This window comes from Rhagoletis zephyria, unplaced genomic scaffold (assembly GCF_001687245.7).
Source record: "Rhagoletis zephyria isolate East Lansing unplaced genomic scaffold, Rhagoletis_zephyria_1.1 Rzeph_scaffold_00537, whole genome shotgun sequence".
In the NCBI taxonomy this organism is placed as follows: domain Eukaryota; kingdom Metazoa; phylum Arthropoda; class Insecta; order Diptera; family Tephritidae; genus Rhagoletis; species Rhagoletis zephyria.
Window position 1 is genome coordinate 154,678 of NW_016157621.1, and position 20,928 is coordinate 175,605.

The 20,928-nt window shown below is 35.8% G+C and overlaps 1 protein-coding gene across 1 annotated transcript; it reads left to right on the forward strand.

Annotated features, from left to right (window-relative positions):
• Positions 1 to 8,841: 8,841 nt before the first annotated feature.
• Positions 8,842 to 9,639, forward strand: LOC108360217 (uncharacterized). Its single transcript, XM_017612425.1, has one exon. The coding sequence runs from the start codon at positions 8,842 to 8,844 to the stop codon at positions 9,637 to 9,639; it is 798 nt and encodes a 265-aa protein (XP_017467914.1).
• The last annotated feature ends 11,289 nt before the right edge of the window (positions 9,640 to 20,928 follow it).

The following is a 20,928-nucleotide window of genomic DNA, read 5'->3' on the forward strand; positions in this document are numbered from 1 at the left end:
GCTTTACGACAAATGAGTCAGCATCAGTTCATACAACCAGTGTCGAAACCAGTTGGAGCCTGAGCGCAAGGAGGGCAAGCTATACTTGCTACCGCCTTGATTTTGGTTAGACACGCTTGTGGAGAGTTCAAGATTTGTAGAGTTCTCTTGGACTCGTGTTCGCAGGTGAACTTTATGACGCAGGCACTTTGTTCAGGTATGAATCTTCGTAAGTCTCGTAATTATATCGACGTCTGCGGGATTGGCTCATCCCCACTAAAAATAGCATTTAAAACGCAAACTACCATTCGCTCTCGCATTAATAATTTTGAAACGTCGCTAGAATTCCAAATATCTCCACAAATCTCTGGCTATCGTCCTAGTGAAACTGTAGCAGCAGCAGATCTAATGATTCCTAGAAATATTAAGCTCGCGGACCCTGAATTTCACCGCGCACATGGAGTCGATATGTTGTTTGGGGCAGAAGCCTTTTTTCGCTTTTATCCTTTGGTCAAATCCGTCTTGGCGATAACTTGCCTACTCTGCAAAAAACTTTATTTGGCTGGATCGTATCCGGAAAATGTTCCGCTTCACGACAACCAATTAGCAATCCATCCCATTGTGCAGCTATTTCTACAATAGATAATATAAACCGTAAGGTTGAAAAATTATGGCAGCTTGAAGAAGTCAATTCAAAGAGGCAACATTTGACATCAGAAGAATACCAGTCCAAATCCAATGGTCGACTCATGGTAAAGCTGCCGTTCAAGGGTGATGTCCGCAGTCTTGGTAATTCGCGAGATATAACTATGCGACGCTTCTTAGCAATGGAAAACAAACTCGAGAAAAATCCAACATTAAAGGGCGAATATACAAAATTTTTGAAGGAGTACGAAGAACTGGGCCATATGTCATTAATCAAAAATGTGGAACTAGATTCACCACACTATTTTGTACCCCACCACTGCGTGGTAAAGCCGGGAAGTACGGCAACTAAATTGAGAGTTGTCTTCGACGCATCGTGTCGTACAGCTTCCCAGGTCTCACTCAATGAACTACTCATGGTCGGCCCGCAACTTCAAAATGAATTATTAATTACTCTTTTACAATTCCGGTGCCACAAATATGGTCTTACAGCTGATATTACAAAAATGTGTCGGCAATTTTTACTACATCCCGTTGATCATAAGTACCACTTGATTCTCTGGCGTTATGACAAAACTTAACCAATTTCTACATATAGCCTCAACACCGTTACATATGGTACTGCAGCGGCGCCTTATCTTGCAATTCGTAGTTTACAATTCGCAGCAGAGACCTGTCCACATGGGAATGATCTCGGAAAGAAAATCATCAAAACTGACGATATGTTAACAGGAGCAGATGATCTGCAATCCCTGTTAATGATTAAGAAGGAAGTCTGCGAAGTTTTGAATTCTGCTCAGCTTTCCCTCACTAAATGGTTCTGTAATCACCCATCACTAATGGAATCAGTGACGGATATCAAGAACGTCTGTTTGGACGACAATACCACAACAAGTGCACTTGGAATATCTTGGTATACCAGTGACGACGTTTTCGGATTCGCGTATCATCCAAAAAATCTGACAACTAGCATCACGAAGCGATCAATCTTGTCAACAACTCTGACCCACTGGGACTTATAAGTCCTGTTATCATTAAAGCGAAAATCTTGCTGCAAAGGTTATGGGTTCTTCAATGTGACTGAGACGAATCTGTGCCACAAATAATTTCAAGTGCTTGGGAAGCTATTCGCCAAGATTTACAGCAGTTGCACCTCATACGTATTCCGAGATATGTTGGTTTTGCAAATGCTGTCGACATACAAGTTCATGGCTTTGGAGATGCCTCGACAAAGGCGTATGGATGCTGTTTGTATGTTCGCTGCCAGGATGAAGAAGGCAATGTCACAGTAAATCTCTTAGCGTCCAAATCACGCGTTGCTCCATTAAAGGTTCGCACACTTCCTCGTTTGGAGTTATGCGCCGCACATTTACTCGTTAAGTTCTGGAACAAAATCGAAGAGCATCTTAACTTGCAAATTTCCCAAAGGTATTTTTGGTCCGTTTCGCAAATCACAATGAACTGGATACAATCGCAATCATCAACACAGTCAACGTTTGTTGGTAATCGAGTATCTGATGTTCAACAATTAACAAAGGACGTAACTTAAAGACATATCCCTGCAGATCACATTTCAGGCGGCTGTTCGGTCAACGAACTTGTGGAATCAAATTGGCTTCACGGACCTCCATTTCTTCTCCATGATTCATCAACGTGGCCATCAACATTTAGTGGCTACTTATCCGACAAAGATCATGACTTGGAAAAACGCAAGCTTGCATGTACCTGTGAGGTTATCGAAATACCATATCTGCAGTTACATAAAGGGTCTTCGTGTTGTTGCAATTATGCTAATTATGCATCTACGACGAATGCCTTACACAGCGACAGAACTAGAAGAAGCTCTTAAACGAGTTGCTTAGATTATTCAACAGCATTACTTTGCAAACGAAATCGCCACCTTGAGGAAACNACTTAAAGACATATCCCTGCAGATCACATTTCAGGCGGCTGTTCGGTCAACGAACTTGTGGAATCAAATTGGCTTCACGGACCTCCATTTCTTCTCCATGATTCATCAACGTGGCCATCAACATTTAGTGGCTACTTATCCGACAAAGATCATGACTTGGAAAAACGCAAGCTTGCATTTACCTGTGAGGTTATCGAAATACCATATCTGCTTCAAAGACTTCATCAAATAAGCAGTTACATAAAGGGTCTTCGTGTTGTTGCAATTATGCTGCGCTTTCGGACAATGAATCGCCATCTACGACGAATGCCTTACACAGCGACAGAACTAGAAGAAGCTCTTAAACGAGTTGCTTGGGTTATTCAACAGCATTACTTTGCAAACGAAATCGCCACCTTGAGGAAACCGGATGAAGTTAAGGGGGCGTTCGCCTCACTGAACCCTTTTTTGCAACATTAGGGCGATTTCCAACTAATGCGAGTTGGTGGTCGATTGAGACATGCAGACATTCCGGACTCGGCTAAGTGGCCAATACTGTTACCGAAAAATGATTTCTTTGTAAAATGCATGATAACACATTTTCATTGCGTTAACTATCATGCAGGACCACCAGCACTGGTAGCAATAATTCAGCAAAATTTTGGATAGTGAACTGCCGCGAAGATTTATAGTGACAATGCAACAAAGTTTGTTGGCAACCTCGCCAAACTAAAAGAGTTTGCTAAAGCTTTTCAGAGCTCCGCCAATGTAAAGAAAACTACTGATCTTTACTCGTCTAATTTTATTGATTTTTCATTTATTCCCCCCAGAGCACCACATTTCGGAGGACTCTGGGAGGCTGCCGTTAAGTCGGCAAAGGCGCATATGTATCGAACTCTGACGACTGCACGGTTAACGTTCGAGGAGTTGAGCACTTCACTGGCTGAAATCGAAGCGGTTATGAATTCTCGACCACTTGGTGCACTGTCATCAAATCCCAACGACTTGGAGGCCCTAACACCGGGGCATTTTTTAATTGGAAGTTCTATAAAAGGCATTCCAGAACCTACGAAGTTGGTTGAGGATATTTCGAATCTTCAGCGATGGCAAAGAATTTCTGCAACAAAGGCACATATCTGGCACAGATGGCATCACGAATATATCACCGAATTGCAAAATCGTCAACGCTGGCAGAAACACAGTGAGACTTGCAAATTAATGACCTAGTCCTCATTTACGATGATAATCAACCTCCTATGAAATGGCTGATGGGACGTGTCGCAAACGTTATTGCTGGTAAAGATGGACATGTACGAGTAGCAGATGTTAACACAGCTTCAACGATCCTGCGGCGCCCCCTAGCAAAGTTGGCATTGCTACCGATTGATTGAAACTAAGAGTTTCAATGTTGGGCAGTATGTTTGGTCTAGAATCAAATGTGATAACATTCACTTTTATTTCTTGCAAAATAATTTTGTAACACACTGTAGTATAAGTTAAGAACTGTCATATTAGTATAAGTACTCAATAATGAGATTCTCTCATACTCTCATTTTCACTCATTTGCCAATTCCTTCTATTCTTAAAATGTCAATAGCTTTGTGAAAACGATACTTGAAATAAATTGTTGGTCTTCACTTCTTCTTGTACAGCGTACGCTCGCGGTTTTTTACTTCTACGTTCATCCGGATTCGTATTGCAACTTATAGAGTTTTCTGCATCGAAGTAATTAATTATTTCTGTACAAACTCAAGCCCAACCATAGGGTCGGAATTCGCCAAAAAATCCATTTTTTAACGAGTTCCAAGGTGTCAAATTAGGCATCTTTTTCACATAGTTCTGTATTTTATTGTCACGACTATTCAACGAATGATTCATCCGATGATAGTTATGATAGGTTAGGTTGTCACGGTCGTCTGCAAGACACACTTAGGCTCGGGGCCCATTGTGACGCCGCATGTGGGATCAGCAACTCCTAATCCCTCCTAAAACCATTTCGAACTTTGAACGAATTTTGGAAGATCCCTGATTTCGACGCATCTAAGGTCCTCCAAGCTGTCTAAAGTTAAGCGTACACGGTAGGGAAATCTCTCTAGAGTTTTACTGGAAAACAAAATCTCCTCTCTCAATTAAGTTTGCACGGTAGTGCAACTCTAGGAGATATTCACTCTAGCTAGAGACAAAATAGAGAAATCTCAATTTTTCTCTACCACGTACTCAACAAGCTGTGTACACGGTAAACAATAGTTACCTCGCGCCTAGAGTTAGTTGTCTATCTCGAATTGTTGTCAACGCTTGTTGTATGTATATGTATATGTATTTATTTCAAAGCCACGATATAGAAAATATAGTTTGCGTCATCAGCGGAGCGCTATTCACCTATTTTCTGACGTCATAAAATACAATTTCGCAATATAAACAAGAATTGAATTTTCAAATTGTACTTATGTGCCGAAAAAAATTTACTTAAAAGTAGACAAATGTACCTAAAAATTAAACATGGCAACCTCTCTCTTCGGTACTATGAGTACTTTTGGACTCACATTAAACAACTTTAAATATTTAAAATTCCCTTGAAAGGAGTTTCTCCGAGAAGTTCCAGCCAAATTACTATGTATATGTAGGTATTCACCAAGTTGGGCAAGTGGCCTGGCACTCCGACAAAAAAGCAGGTAACTCAAGCAACGACTGTTGCCAGAGTGCCAGACCACCTGCTCAATTTGTGAATACCCCTTATGTTTTAACCAATAATAATGCCCCTTTGCAAAGGAAGGAGGCTATTGGAAAAGCCATTGAAATGCCAATGAAAATAAGAGAATGATTCCCGATACATTATTTGGCTACGTTCTAAATATACCTAAAATTGTGTGCTTTTATCGAATATACGATTTAATGTCGTAGCCATTTCAAAATTTAACAATCTGTAATGAAATTCATTGTCAACACTTTACCATACGTCTCCGTGGAGCAAAAAATCTATTTAGCTTGCTAAATAGAGCGTAGAGTTGTCGTAGAGTTTTCTATCTAGCTGCGTTGGACTGTGTAGACGGCGAAAAAGCCTCGCTAAATAACTCTAACGTAGACTTTGTAGGTGAGTCTCTCGTAAAGCTCTATTGAGTGTTTACAGGTCTCTAGCGAGATTTTTGTCTAAGTCTCGCATTTCTTCTCTACTGTGTACGCTTAGCTTTAAGCTAGACTTTTTCGCCGTGTACACAGTCCAACGCAGATAGATCGAAAACTCTACGACAACTCTACGCTGTATTTAGCAAGCTAAATAGACTTTTTGCTCTACGGAGACGTATGGTAAAGTCTTGAATATGAATTTCATTACAGATTTTTAGTTTTGAAATGGCTACGACATTAAATAGTATATTCAATAGGGCGGGTCGAAAATTTAATGTTTCTCAAATCCTTTGGTAATAGTGAATTTATATTGTATCATGAGGTCAACAACAATCCTGTTTATTTTAGTTGCGTTCCAGATGCTTCACGATATTCACGAAATTCACGATTTGCAGGAACAGCTGTTTTCTCCATTAATAAACCTTATGGGAGGTGGTCACCTGGAATGACTTCCTGTAAAAACCTGCAAATCGTGAAGCATCTAGAACGCAACTTTTAATTGCAAGAGCCCGCGCATCGGCCCCCAAGTGACACAAAGTACCAAAAAGTTTTGGTGGATGTTATTAGATAACGAATCTGCAAAAGCAAACGACAAAGTCAAATATCATCTCTGGCAGTCCTTTAATTTATGGTTACTCTCAAACTTACCTGTTTTTTAACCAACTTGCCATTTTTGTGTTGATAATTGCACTGGTGTTTAGTCAGAAGATGTAAATAACAGCATTCATATTTCTGGTGTGTATTTAGGTCGCTGGTTCCAAATATACTAATCAGTTTTTTCATATTAGCTATACTTTGGGAATTTTTGCAAATTTGGGAACCATGGAAAAATTTAATTTATGCAAATGAATATGGAAACATTGAACTAGCACAAATTGGACAATCACTAATTAGTTTAACAAGCGGGCCCATGCGCAGACTGCGCCATAGATAAAAGCAGACTGTTCTAGTAGTTCGCGGAAATAGTAAACAGAATTATTATTATAAACCCCTTATTTTTATTATACATATATTATAAAGCGTGAATGAGATTTATAGTACATCAGAACTTATACTTATTAGGTACATAAAAACATATGACAAACTGACTGATATATGAGTGTCATAAGTTGAGGGAAACATGGTGTTACTTACAATATATCGAGCCCTAACCGCCAAAATAACGTGAGCGAATGTTTACAATTATTAAAAAACATTGACAACAACATTGTGTGTTTTTTCCAGATTTAATTCAATCGATTTGCTACATTTATTCGAAAAGAATACTTTAGAAAATGCCTCCACTACGCAGACGTAATACGGTTGGCAGGCATACGCGTGAATGCCCGAGGTAGAGCGGTGTACAGAGAGCGGCGTGCACAGTTTAGAGCTGAATCCGCAGACAATCAACGCACAGTGTTGCGAAACCGGAATTTTTTGGAAATCATATTGCCTAAACTGTAATTTTAATTGTATCGATGAGAAACTTCTACAGATTGGTCAGAATGAAATCCCAATGAAATGAAACCAGAATGAGTGAAAAAAAAATTTACACCGAAAAAAATTGTTGGGTCAAATTTTCAACAAAAGTAAAAAAAAAAAAATAATTGTTCGAAAAATTCACAAAAAAAAATTTATTTTAATTGTTCTTTTATTTCTGATAAATACCCTATGATTAGTTTTTTAAATAAACTATAGGGTGGTCCGAACAAGAATTATAAACGTCAAATTTTTATGATTTTTCGATATTTGTTGAAAAACTCTGAAATTTTATATAAAACCAAAATCTATTTCATTTCTTATTTGAAAGGTGGCAATAAAAGCTTTAATTTGATACCGGTTTGAAGTCAATAGCTTCAGTTTTAAGAGAGTTATGCTCATTTTTGTGGAGTGCTAGAATAGATGTAGAATAAAAATAAAAAAAACCACAAAATAAAAACAATACAAATAAGCGCGCAATAACGGATTATTTCACCCACCTACCTAGACGTAAAAACAAAGGGGGAGAGAGAGAGAGCGAAAGAGAGAGAATAAAATAGTAAAACAACAGAGAGAGAGAAAGGTACCACCACAAGCTAAAAGAAAACACTATATAAAGACGGACACACATGCGGACTAATTAGTGACAAAAAAGAAAACACTGAAGATGGCGATTAGCCGAAACCGGTCTGAAAATAATAAAAATTTGACGTGGGATGACGGAAAGTCACCCGAAAACCAATATGATTAAATTATTCAATAAGTGATTCCGAGAATTTCCGTTCTATTTCTATGGAATAAATACTGAGAGTGATATACTAAAATCGCTATAACTCCCAGGAGGGCAGGTATGGGCAGCTGATTTTTTCACAGTTCGTTGAAAACAAATTATGTAACATTTCTGTAGTGGTTTGGATGGGTCTGGGACTTTTTAGATATTGCTTACCTAACCCAAATTTAAAGGAAAAATGGACCTTTAGTCGGGGTTTCGCTCTAAAAAAGGTGCATATGAAAATGTCTCAAACAACATTCCTTTTTTTTTACAGAAGATACTTGTCCGAAGGCAGATTTTTTTTCCGAATCAAAATATCTGTCACCAAAATCAAATGAGATCATTTTGAATACAGCCCTGAAATCCCCTCTTTTCGTGAAAATTTTGTATATTTGACTTCTAAAATCAATTAAAAATCAACGGGCCAACACAAAAATAAGCTTTATGTGTTTTTTGTTTACTTGGAATGTCTGTGACAAAATTGCATCATTAAAAACACTGAAAAAAATAATCGGAAAAAAGTTACTTTTCCACTAGCCGCAACACAGTGCAACGGCCAAATTATTGCCAAGGCAGAGTTCCGCTTCGTCTTCGCGATCAAATGGAACATGTTGGCTTTCACTACGATCCTGACTACGACTACAGCCTGCATGGTTCCATTGGAGCAATGGATATTATTTGTACGCATTGCAATGCAGCGAAGTTTCGAGGAGAAACAGCTGGCATGTGCTGCTCCGGTGGCAAAGTGAAACTGCCTGCATTGGCCCAAAAGTCATTAGAAGCATTCAATAGAACAATGCAAGATTTACGCCAAAATCAATAACTTTTTGGCGGGGCATTAGTATTATTATCCGGCGATTTCAGGCAAACTTTGCCAGTCATTCCTCGACCAACTCCTGAAGACGAAATAAAGGCATGTTTAAAATCGTCAGTTTTGTGGAGACATGTTCAAAGGCTGACTCTTACCATCAACATGCGAGTCCAATTGCAAAATGATCGATCCGCAGCGGCGTTTTCGAAGCAGTTGTTGGACATTGGCGAAGGCAAAATACCAATCGATGATACCGGTTTGATCACATTGCAGAACAACTTTTGTACACTTTTACAATCGAAAGAAGAATTGATTGAAAGTGTATTTCCGAATATTGTTCAACACTATCAACGCAATGATTACTTAAGTGAACGCGCAATATTGGTACCGAAAAATGTACACGTCAACGAAATCAATTTTGCCATTCAAGAAAAACTGCCAGGAGAAGCTACAACATATACATCGATTGATAGCGTTTTGAATCAAGATGAAGTAGTCAATTATCCAACTGAATTCTTAAATTCTTTGGATCCCCCCGGTCTACCACCGCATCGTTTGGTCCTGAAAGTCGGTTCACCTATTATACTTCTACGAAATCTGAAGCCACCGACTTTGTGTAATGGCACAAGACTTTCAGTCAAAAAATTGTTTCCAAATTTGATTGAAGCAACCATACTAAATGGCAAGGCAGCAGGTGAAGTTGTACTCTTACCACGCATTCAAATGATGACGTTTCAATTTAAGCGCTTGCAGTTCCCAGTACGTCTTGCCTTTGCGATGACCATCAACAAATCGCAAGGGCAAACGTTTCGAGTGTGCGGCGTCAATTTGGCCGTGCTTCTCCCACGGCCAATTGTATGTCGCATGTTCGAGAGTGGGAACACCAAGGTGCTTATTCATTTACGCGCCAGGTGGAAAAACCTAAAATGTTGTATACCAAAATGTTATATAAATAAGTAATAGTTTTACAACAAGAAATAAAACACAAAGTAAAAACCCTTAAGAGTTTTAATCGATTTAGGTGGAGCAAAGCGCACCGGGTAAGAGCTAGTGGTAAAATAAAAACAAAAATAAATCTACAAATTTCTAGACTTCAGAGGTGCTATGACCATTAATATTACCTAATAATCACTCAGGGGACCTCTGACTTTTCAAATGACACCTCATTAGTAGCATTGCTTACATAGAAAAGTAGAAAAAGGGAGACTAACAAAAAAACACCTTAGAGAAATAATATATAAGGTTATTATTATACATACCATACAAAAATTGTAATTTAATGAAGTTCACAGGACTTTTTGTTTAACATTTTTATTCTTTTTAAATAATTTTGTTTTAATCTGAGTATAGGGTGCCCACATATTTTATGCGTGAAATCAGTACGTTAGATTTTTTCATGCTAAAGAAATCAGTAGTTTTCAGTACATTTTTATTCAAAGCAAAATTGAGCCATTCTTTTTTACGTCGGAGGGATTTCGTAAAAAATATTATGTCAAGTCTCCGATTCGCTTCAAATTTTTTTTTTGTTCTGTACATGAAATAAGCTAACACGTGTTCGAGGAAATTTTTTTTTTAATTTTTTTCTTCGGAGATATGATCTGTCAAATTTTGAATTTTTTCGTGTTTCTGACTAATCATGTACTTCTTCGAATCGTTATATCTCGCCTTATGCTCATTGTAGAGATTTCACCTTAACGTCGTTTTAAAGGTAAAGAAACGGTCTTAATATTTCTATATATAAGATGGTCAAGATTGTCCTAAAGCTAACTTAGCTATTAACAGCTGAACTTTTTGAAGTTGATTTGCATAGTTAAGACCGGTAAATTAGGGAGTTAAAAGTATACCATCGTAATCCTTGCTTAATTCTCTATAAAAAACGTGGTTCAAAAAACTGGGCTATTAACAGCTGAACTTTTTGAAGTTGATTTGCATAGTGAAGACAAGTAAATTAGGGATTTAAAATTCTACCATCGTAATCCTTGTTTAATTCTCTATAAAAAACGTGGTCCAAAAAATTGGGGGTTTTTCAAGAACTATTTTTAAAAAAAAATTCTATATGACGAGGCGGTTTATTTTGTGAGAATTAAAATTTTTTTGTAATTTGTTTCCGAAAACTTCTGTTGAGATATATTTAGTGAGGTGTTAAACATCGGACTTTTGCAAAAAGTAAAATTTTATTGTGGATTCCGATAGAATACCTATCCAGATATAATATTTGTACGGCAAGATTTTTTTTGTAAGGCGAGAAACCCCTAGAAATGGGCGTGGCAATTGCAGGACTAAAGTTAGCAAGACGCAGACTTTATTGCAGATTTCGGCAGAATATCGCTTTGTTAGCAACATCTGTTCCACAAATTTTTCGATCCATATAGATATTCTGGCGAAATCCACAATAAAGTCTACATTTTTGAAGTTTGGTTTTAATATTTATATCCATGGCCATTTCTAGAATATTCTTGGATTGAAAAATTTGTGGAATAATATTTGGTAACGAAGCGATATTCTGCCGGAATCTGCAATAAAATCTGCGTTTTGCTAACTTAAGTCCTGCAATTGCCACGCCTATTTCTAGGGGTTTCTCGCCTTACGAAAAAAATCTTGCCGTACAAATATTATATATGGATAGGTAATCTATCGGAATCCGCAATAAAGTTTTACTTTTTGCAAAAACCCGATGTTTAACACCTTACTAAATATATCTCAACATAAGTTTTCGAAAACAAATTACAACAAATTTTTAATTCTCACAAAATAAACCGTCTCGTCATATAGAAAAATATTTTAAAAATAGTTCGTGAAAAACCCTCATTTTTTGAACCACGTTTTTTATAGAGAATTAAACAAGGATTACGATGGTAGAATTTTAAATCCCTAATTTACTTGTCTTCACTATGCAAATCAACTTCAAAAGGTTCAGCTGTTAATAGCTAAGTTAGCTTTAGGACAATCTTGACCATCTTATATATAGCTTTAAAACGACGTTAAGATGAAGTCTCTACGATGAACAGAACCCGAGATATAACGGTTTGAAGAAGTACATGATTAGTCAGAATCACGAAAAAATGCAAACTTTGACAGCTCATAACTCCGAAGAAAAAAAAAATTCCTCGAACACGTGTTAGCTTATTTCATGTGTCGCACCCATAAAAAAATTATAAGCCAATCAAAAGTGTGACAACAAATTTGGTAACAGATTATACTTTAAAACGCCAGAGTACTTGCTTTTAACAATATTTTGGTATATAAATAAAATATAGCTCATAAAAAATAAAAGTGAGTGCACACATCATAATAAATAATTATATATTTATGACATTTTTGAATAGCAATAATGAGATCATTTCCATCTTAATTGTTTAAATAGTCAAAGAATTCTATACATTTCATTTTAAAATTACTTTAAAAAATTTAACTAGAAGCTGACTTCAACTTCAACAAACTTTATACTTAAGATCCTCTCAGTTGCTTCGTTTGAGTATGGTGTTGAGAAAAAAAAACAAAATTACATATTTTTTCAAACTGTGCAAAAGTACCACTATTTAGTGACTTCATCTATGCAAGACTAAGAATTCGCTAAAAAGAATATCTAACTCTATGTCTTTTATGAAAAACTATTTTACAATGTCAATAAATTGTGAAAAAAGAATTGTAAGTTATAGGCAAAAGCCATTAGAATATTCAAATTTGCTGTTATTAAACTGAAAGTTATTTTCGAGATAATTAACAACACTCAGCAAAAAAACGTCAGCGTTCTTTTTAAATAATTTACGCTCCATCATATTAGCGCAACTGGTACGTAACGCCTGGCGATATGCCCATAAAACGATTGATCTTTTCGTTGTATTAATTTCTTTGTGTATCAAACATTATCTGGAACATGTCAACTTTAATTAAATTATTTTCTTCTTACCTTTTACAGTACAGTTTAAGGAAGTTCCAACGTTATGAAAAAACCATACGAAAATCTTAAAGTATTTTGTTTGAATTGAAAATTCAGTACAAATCAGTACAAATTTTTAAAAATCAGGACATTAGCGTACTGATTGAAGAAATGAATAAAATCAGTACAAGAGTTGAAAAATCAGTACTGTACTGATAAAATCAGTACGTCTAGCAACCGTATTAGAGTGATTTTTATCACATTATTATCATAAATCAGTAGCAGCAAGTCTCGGCTTCAGTTTGGTAATTATTACGTTCCGATCGAGTAACATTTGTGAAGGTTATGTAATACTTATTGCACGCCCCTACTTTCGTATAACGTTAAATTTAGAAACCGCGAAAAATGTGCTTGTTTGCAGAGACTGGCATGCGTTGAACGCCAAATTTTGCATACTCAATCAATACTGCTGCTTTGTATGACTGAGCAGCGCGTGGACTTATTAGGTTCTTTCCCGTACGCAACGCGGGATCCCGCGGGTGCCCAAAACAGCCCAGAAATCATTCCCGCACTCAACAAAATGGGTAATAGAGAGCGAAAGTTGGAACGTATTGGATCGTAAGTGTCTTCTTCTTCCTGCCCGAAACAGCCCGGACTTTTCCTCCGGGTAAAAATAGTTAAAGTGTCAAAGTGCATATCAGCTGTTTTGTGTTTACATGTTGCCTGTATTTACTTGGTGCTTTTAAGGAATAGTGAATGGCCTGTTGATGTATTTTAAATCTTTATATATGTACTTAAAATCAAATTTGTGAAACCGAAATTCAATTTCCACGTGTTTGCATTTAAGTGACAAAAACGAACACAACGTGACGGTTTCTCAAATTCTGGGCACGAAATGTGTTTGTTTGCGTTCCCGTACTTGTGGGTTATGTTCCATTTTTGAGAGCAAACTTTTCGCTTATTCTATAATTAGCGGATCCGGTCCGGATTGTTAGGGAAAGAATCTAATAGTATCGATACCTAAAAGAAATCAGTGGATGACTGAACATCAGCGCAAAGCGTGCTGTCTTGCAAATACAGACACCACAAGTCACAGTTGGGCAGCGTCTGCCCGGCCGGCGACTGCGCGGCGTATTCGCGTATACATACACGCTCTGCTTGGGAAGGCAGCGAAAGCTTCATTCAACCGCACGATTCCCTGTAGAAATTCTATGCATACGACATCGCTGTTGGGGGCATGAGCTTGCTGCTGTATATACCCTGTAGGGAAAACACGAACTAGTGAATCAGATTTCTAGTTCAGTACTAGTTCTTTTTCGCCAAAAACGAACCAGTCCGATAGTAACTAGACACGCACCAGTCCAAAAGCAATGAAATGTGGTACTTTCACTAAAATATTTTATTTCAAATTTTAAACGCAGGGAAGGTAATCATTATGAGAAAATAATTTAAATCAGCATTTAATCATTATGTTATGAATTATTATTGAGTTTTATTTTTTCGCTCGAACGGAAATAATTATTATTTGATTTTTATTTTTGGGATTACAAATAATGATTATTTTATGATTTTTATTTTTTCGCGCAGAGATTATCATTAATTTTGAGTTTTATTTTTCCACTTAAAAATAATGATAATTTATAAAATTGAAAAGGCCATACATACGCAACCTACTGAAATTTTGACCTGAAAAGTCTGGGTCTTATTCCTTTTATAAGGGTGCGGCTACCTCTCAAAAGGATATAGTTTTTGAGTTGCTTAATAATCATTATACTTAGTGATTCCATAAAAAAAGGCCAAGATCCTGAAGGACAATTGAGAAAGGCAATGCAGTTGCAGAAAAAGAGGCATTTAAAAAAANCATTTAAAAAAAAAAAGTGTCAAAATAGTTACCACTTTCTCACTAAATTTATTTAAAAATTCAAGCCACCAGAGCTACCTTTTTTTAAGAAAAGATAAATTAATTTTTTTTTTATGCAATCCAGCACAGCTACCTTAATACAGTCAGTCAATAAAGTTTAGGTACAACGATTTTTTTACAATACGAGCAACGTTTTTTTAAATATTTTAGTTTTCGGTAATCTTATAAATATTATAAATGTGACAGTTTGTATGTTTGGATGTTTGGGAAATCATCACGCGGAAACGACTACACGGATTTGCATGAAATTTTGTACGCAGATAGCTTATAACCTAGATTGGAAAATAGGCTACTTTTCTTAAGATTTGCCACCTGTTAAAACGACTGAACAGATTTGCATGACATTTCGCACAGAGATAGCTTATGGCCTATGTTGGAAAATAGGCTACTATTTTAAGAGTTATCACGTATTAGGAAAGTTTAATTAAATTAATACGTGGAAATGACTGAACTGATTTGCATGAAAGTTTGCACACAGATAGCTCATGACCTATACTGGAAAATAGGCTACTTTTTTAAGAATTGCCACCTGCTTGAAAATGAAATTTTGCTCAAAGATGGTTTATGACCTGGATTGAAAAATAGGCTACTTCCTTAACCGGTTTTCCGATCAGAGCGAAATTCAGTACACTTACTACGGATTTCGGAAGGATGGTCTTAGACTGAAAGTAAGTCCGATAACTCAAGGCCCCTCCCATACAAATTGGAATTTTCATATTACATACATATCTCTGGAAGTATTTGTGGGAGAGAACTGAAACTTGGTATAGTGATATGTATGTGAAATCAATGTTGGCATTAATCGATTGATGTTTTAATTAGTTAGTTAATTCGATTAAATTCAATCTGATTACAGTTAATCATGATTAATTTTAATCCGACTAAACAGTTAATCGGAACCGCGATTAAAAAATTAATTTTTAATCATTAACTCTTAATTTGATCAAGTAGGTTTGGTGATTAATTAAGTTATGCTGGAATTTCCCTGTGCACACAAAGCAAGTTAATCCGGTATGGCTAAGTCGGGTTTCCTCATCAATCTAAGCAATTTGGTGTGCATTTTCATTAAGATATATACCAACAAACGTTTTACAAACTAGGTTTGTAAAAGTTCCCAGTTTATGTATTACCAATAACAATAATTATAATTTTTTTATATTATGTGCTTTTTATAAGCGTAAAACACAAAATAATTACTATAACTGGTGTTTGGTTTCAAACTCGGACAAACTAGACAAATTAATCAGATTTTATTTTTAATTGGATTAACGATTAATGTTTTAAATTAATTAAACGTAATCGCAGCCAGCGATTAACGATTAAAAAAATGTTATCATTAATCGTACAGTTGATTACGACTAATTAATTTTAATCGTCAAAGGCGATTAACATTTTAATCGTTAATTTTTAATCGTTAATCAGATTAACAGTTTGCCAACACTGTGTGAAATCATGTTCATATTCACGGAGAAAAATGGACGTTTTTGGAAAAGAGGCGTAGCACCTCCCATACTGACTGAAAGTTTCATATTGCATATCTCTTCAAATGTTTGGGGTAAAGCACTCAAGCTTGGTATGGAAATACATATGTATGCATGTATGTATGTGAAACTAATACCATACTCATGGAGAAAAATGAGAGTTATTGGAAAAGGTGGTGTGGCAACTCCCATGCAAATTGATTTTTCTATGCTGCATATCTCTGGAGGTGTTTATTGCAGAGGACTGGAACTTGGCACCGAGATGTGTATACAAAATTAATTCCATACTCATAGAGAAGAATTTGCGTTATTCGAAAAGGGGACATGGTTCCTGCCGTACAAATTTACTGTTTTATACTGCTTATCTCTAGAGGTGTTCATGGTAGAGTACTGGGACTTGGTACTGGGGTATGTAAAATCAATTCTAAATTCATGGAAGAAGATTAGTTTTATAAGAAAAAGGGGCGTGGCACTTCCAGTACAAATTTACTTTTTCTTGCCACATATCCCTGGAAGTGTTTGTGGAAGACAGAATAAATTTCATTAAATGGAAAAGGGAGAGCCGGGTTCGGCCTTATAATCTAAAGCTCTCTTGAGGCATTTGCTACAGTAATGAGAAGTGGTATTTTATGAAGGCCAGGTTATTAAATTTGAGTTGGAAATATTAGAACTCGCCGTGGCACCTCCAAGAAGGTTACACGTTCACGCGTCGTATTTCTGGAAACATTTTAAGGTAAACTTAGAGGGATTGATATATTTCGTATGCCTAGCGCGCAGACGAGATTTTATAATTTCATAGTTTTAAACGGCCTAAATACCTTAACTAGCTTAAAAAATAACGAGCTATAACGAAATGGGCACAGAAATAAAATCTAACATCATTAAATTATTTCTCCTATTTGTATAAAAGCGTATAAGCTAGTTTTTTATAAATATATGGTAACTTCTACAACAAAATCCCCAAAAATCAGAGTTCCAACCCTGTGCAAAATTTAAGAAAATTCTGAAAAATTTCATTAAAATAATTCACTTTCTATTTACGCTCTCTAGAAAAAGTTGAGTTTTCAGTTTTTTAGCCCATTCAATTTTAGTATAATGAAGTGCAAGTATGAGGAAGCTAAGACTTACCAAACAACAAAAAAAATTGCTAAATATGAATGGTAAGTCCTAGCTACCTCAAACTTGCACTTTGTTATAGTAAAATTGAATTTTCTAAAAAACGGCGTACTTAACTTTTTTCTAAAAAGAGTGTAAATTGCAATATTTGGAAGGAAATTTGCGGAGTTTTCTTTAATTTTGCATAAGGTTTGGAACTCTGATTTTTGGGGTTTTTGGAGTAGAACTAACCATATTTTTATAAAAAATTAGGGAAAAATAAAATATTTAAAAAATAGTTGCCGGTATTGTAAAAACTTCCCTGTACCTAAACTTTATTGACTGACTGTATATCTTATTTAAGTACGACAAAAACTTTCGAAGTACTTCATATACATATAAGCTTAAAAAGAACTGAATTTACTTAAAAATCAATATTCTTAAATTTAGACAAGTAATACAAAGTGAACTAATATTTTTACTTTTAAGCAGAACGCACTTTTGTTTTTTACTTACTACTTAGGTTTAATACTACTACTACTACTAATGTAGTTTATAAATTTTTAAGAAATGCGTTTAAACATTTGTGATGGTATTGTCCTTCCTTCAACCGATCGTATTTAATATAAAAGGGAAATATTTCGACAAGCCTGATTAGAAATATAGATCTAAGGTGACGAATTTATAACAGGTTGGGAACTATAGAAAATAGATGCAGATCGAACTAGATCTCATCTGTCGAATTAGGAACTGGTTTGGAACTAAAGAAAAGGGGATGCAGAACGAACTAGATCTCATCTGTTGAATTTGGAACTGGTTCGGAACTATAGAAAAAGGGATGCAAAACGAACTAGATCTTATCTGTCGAATTTAGAACTGGTTCCGAACTTTTCTTACAAATGTAAATGCTACTTTTCTGATACATTTTAATATATGGTACATACTTGGACATACAAAAAAGTAGCATTTACATATGCAAATGCCTATCTTGTAAAAGCCCGTTAGTGCTGAAAATATTATCGCACAACACGTCCGTTCACTAAATTTTTTTTACAAGACATTTTACAAAAATGTCACTTCAAGAAATATCAAGAAATGTACTTAAAACAACAACAACGTACGTTCGCTTGCAGTTCGCTGGAATTAGAATTTATTTGTGGAAATTCATGACTACGCACGAATTGTTCACACTAATTCGCTCATACATAATTAGCCTGTTCCCGTACTTCACGATTTGCAGGTTTTACAGGAACAGCTGTTTTCGCCTTTAATAAACCTTATGTGAACGTGGCGTACGGGAACGACTTTGGACTAAATCCTGCAAAACCTGCAAATCGTAGACGTTCTGGAGCGCGCTAAATGTGAGCAACTATTTCATAGCTCAGAGAAGTACAGAAAATAAAAACCAAAAATAGTATGAAAGTAATGAGCAAATGGTAAAAGCAGAATATGCAAAAACGGTAACAGAGTACCAATTCAACAAATGTATTTTATTAATTAACAAGTAAGAAAGTCTAAGTTCGGGCGGCGCCGAACATTAAATACCCGGCGCGAGTATTAAATATATGTTTTTCACCTTTCCGAAAGATACCGATACATAGTAAGCCAGGGTGTATCAATTTTGAGTAAATTAGCGTCCTTCAATTTCCAAATATTGAAGTTTCAAGCATTTCTGAAACTTACCGTTATATGAAAAGCGGCCGTAATTTTAGTCCAATTTCAATAATTTTCAACGTTTTTCTTCTATGTGGCAAGCACAATATCCGCACCGGGTTTGGTACAAATTGATCGAACGGTTGCCGATATACATGTGATCATAAGTGGGCGGTGCCACACCCATTTTCCAAAATTGTATCATATATATTTATATAGCGTATTTCTTGGTAAAGAGTTGTTGCAAGCGTCAATTTTGAATAAATTAGCTTTAATATTTACTAATTTATCGAAGATTTCGTATTTCTCTAAATTACCGTTATATGAGATGTGGGCATGGTTATTGTCCGATTTTTAAATTTTTTGGCGATTTCGTATGCTATACCAAGGTCAACAACCGTGCCAAGTTTGGAAGAAATTGGTGCAGCGGTTACCAAGATATACACATGTAACCATAAGTAGGCGTGGCTACGCCCATTTTCCAAAAGTTTATAATAATCTTATTTTTCGTCTAAAACTTATTGTAAATATCAATTTTGAGTGAATAATCTTCAGTAGTTACTAAAATATCGCAGTTTTCATATTTCTGAAAATTACCGTTATATGGGAGGTAGGCGCGGTTATTGTCCGATTTCGCCCATTTTCAATACCATCCGTCCTACGCCAGAAAGGAGTGCATGTACCAAGTTTCGTTAAGATATCTCAATTTTTACTCGAGTTATCGTGTGCACAGACGGACGGACGGACGGATGGAAAGACAGTCACCGCTTAATCGGTTTCTCTTTCCATTCTGATCATTTATGTATACATTTGTCTATATCTCTCTCGATTCGTTTTGCCTGTTACAAACAACCGTTATGTGATCAAAGTTATAATAACCTTGTGCACAAGTGCGCTCGGGTATAAAAATTATACTATTTATTATTCTAAGACAAGGCGTTCATTCCCAGGGATCTACTAGTCGTACAGAGACAAGTAATGTATCAAATTAAAGTGTTCGATTTGAGACTTTGCACGAACATTCCGGACTTAAAAATCATTAGACCACTTTTGAAATATGTGCATGGAAAAATTTTTAAAGTTTTACATTAAACAAAGCGTTCATTTCTATAGGCAGCAACTGCGGAGCGCTCTGAATATGGATGAAAAAGGACGCCCACAGCAACATCTTGAATGGGTGTTTTCGGAGCGCTTCGAATATAGAGTGAGAAGGGAGTCAAAGTGTTTTTTTTTTATCTTCTTTGTTTTGTGGTTCCAATCTAAAATAAACGTATTTTAAACAAGATATAAAATATTTTTTGATTTACTTCAGGATTTTTCCGTTTTTATCTGTTTTTTTACTGAATAATATGTAAATAATTTTTTAATTTAGCGTTTTTTTTCCATAAATAGAAATGGCACGTTTAATAATATAACGAAGTATTTCAAAATTTTAATTTTGTGGGAAAACGCAATCAAAATATTATCATTTCATACAGTTGGTATACAACAAGTAATTTTTAGAAAAAAAACCGACTTCAACTCCCATAAAAAAAATATATATATATATATCTCATGATCCACTGATCGGATCTCAACCAGATTAGTATGTGACCACCTCTTGACGTGGTCCAAAGTTANTAACAATCTATTGAGCTTGTTTTAAATGTGTTAATTTGCAGCAAGTTCCGGCTTAAAATATTATCAATAAAATAAGATTCACAAATAGTTGAGAGATTAGTAGGGGTAAGACCAGAATTACAGTAACTTTGCGACCAATTAAGGTTGCTAAGATTAAAATCCCCTAAAATACAAATATGGTTATCACCTAATTTTCCAGTAACGAATGATAAAATATTATCTGAATGAGCTCTATAAAGACTATCAACACTATTTGGAGGAATATATGAGGCAACTATNGGATGGAAAGGCACATATCTTTGCCATATTCGGGAAATTTGGTTATCTGTTGCGCTGAACATATTCTACTTATCAAGCTTATTAATTGCATAATAAAATCTCCAAAAACGTATATTTTGAGTTACACCACTATACTAGTAAACGTGCGAAATGATGAAAACACTTTAATACTTATTAATTATAAACCGAGTTACGAACATTTTGAAAACCGGTTGTTTCGGTCTATTACACTGGTCTACAAGGGTTTTGCGAATAAGACGGGACCTGGTGTTTCCGAACGGATTTTTCGTGCTGAACACGAATCTGGGGTCCAAAACTTC

Bases quoted from the DNA above. Each gene is read 5' to 3' on its own strand.
- LOC108360217 (XM_017612425.1), top strand. From the start codon at position 8,842: ATGCGAGTCCAATTGCAAAATGATCGATCCGCAGCGGCGTTTTCGAAG.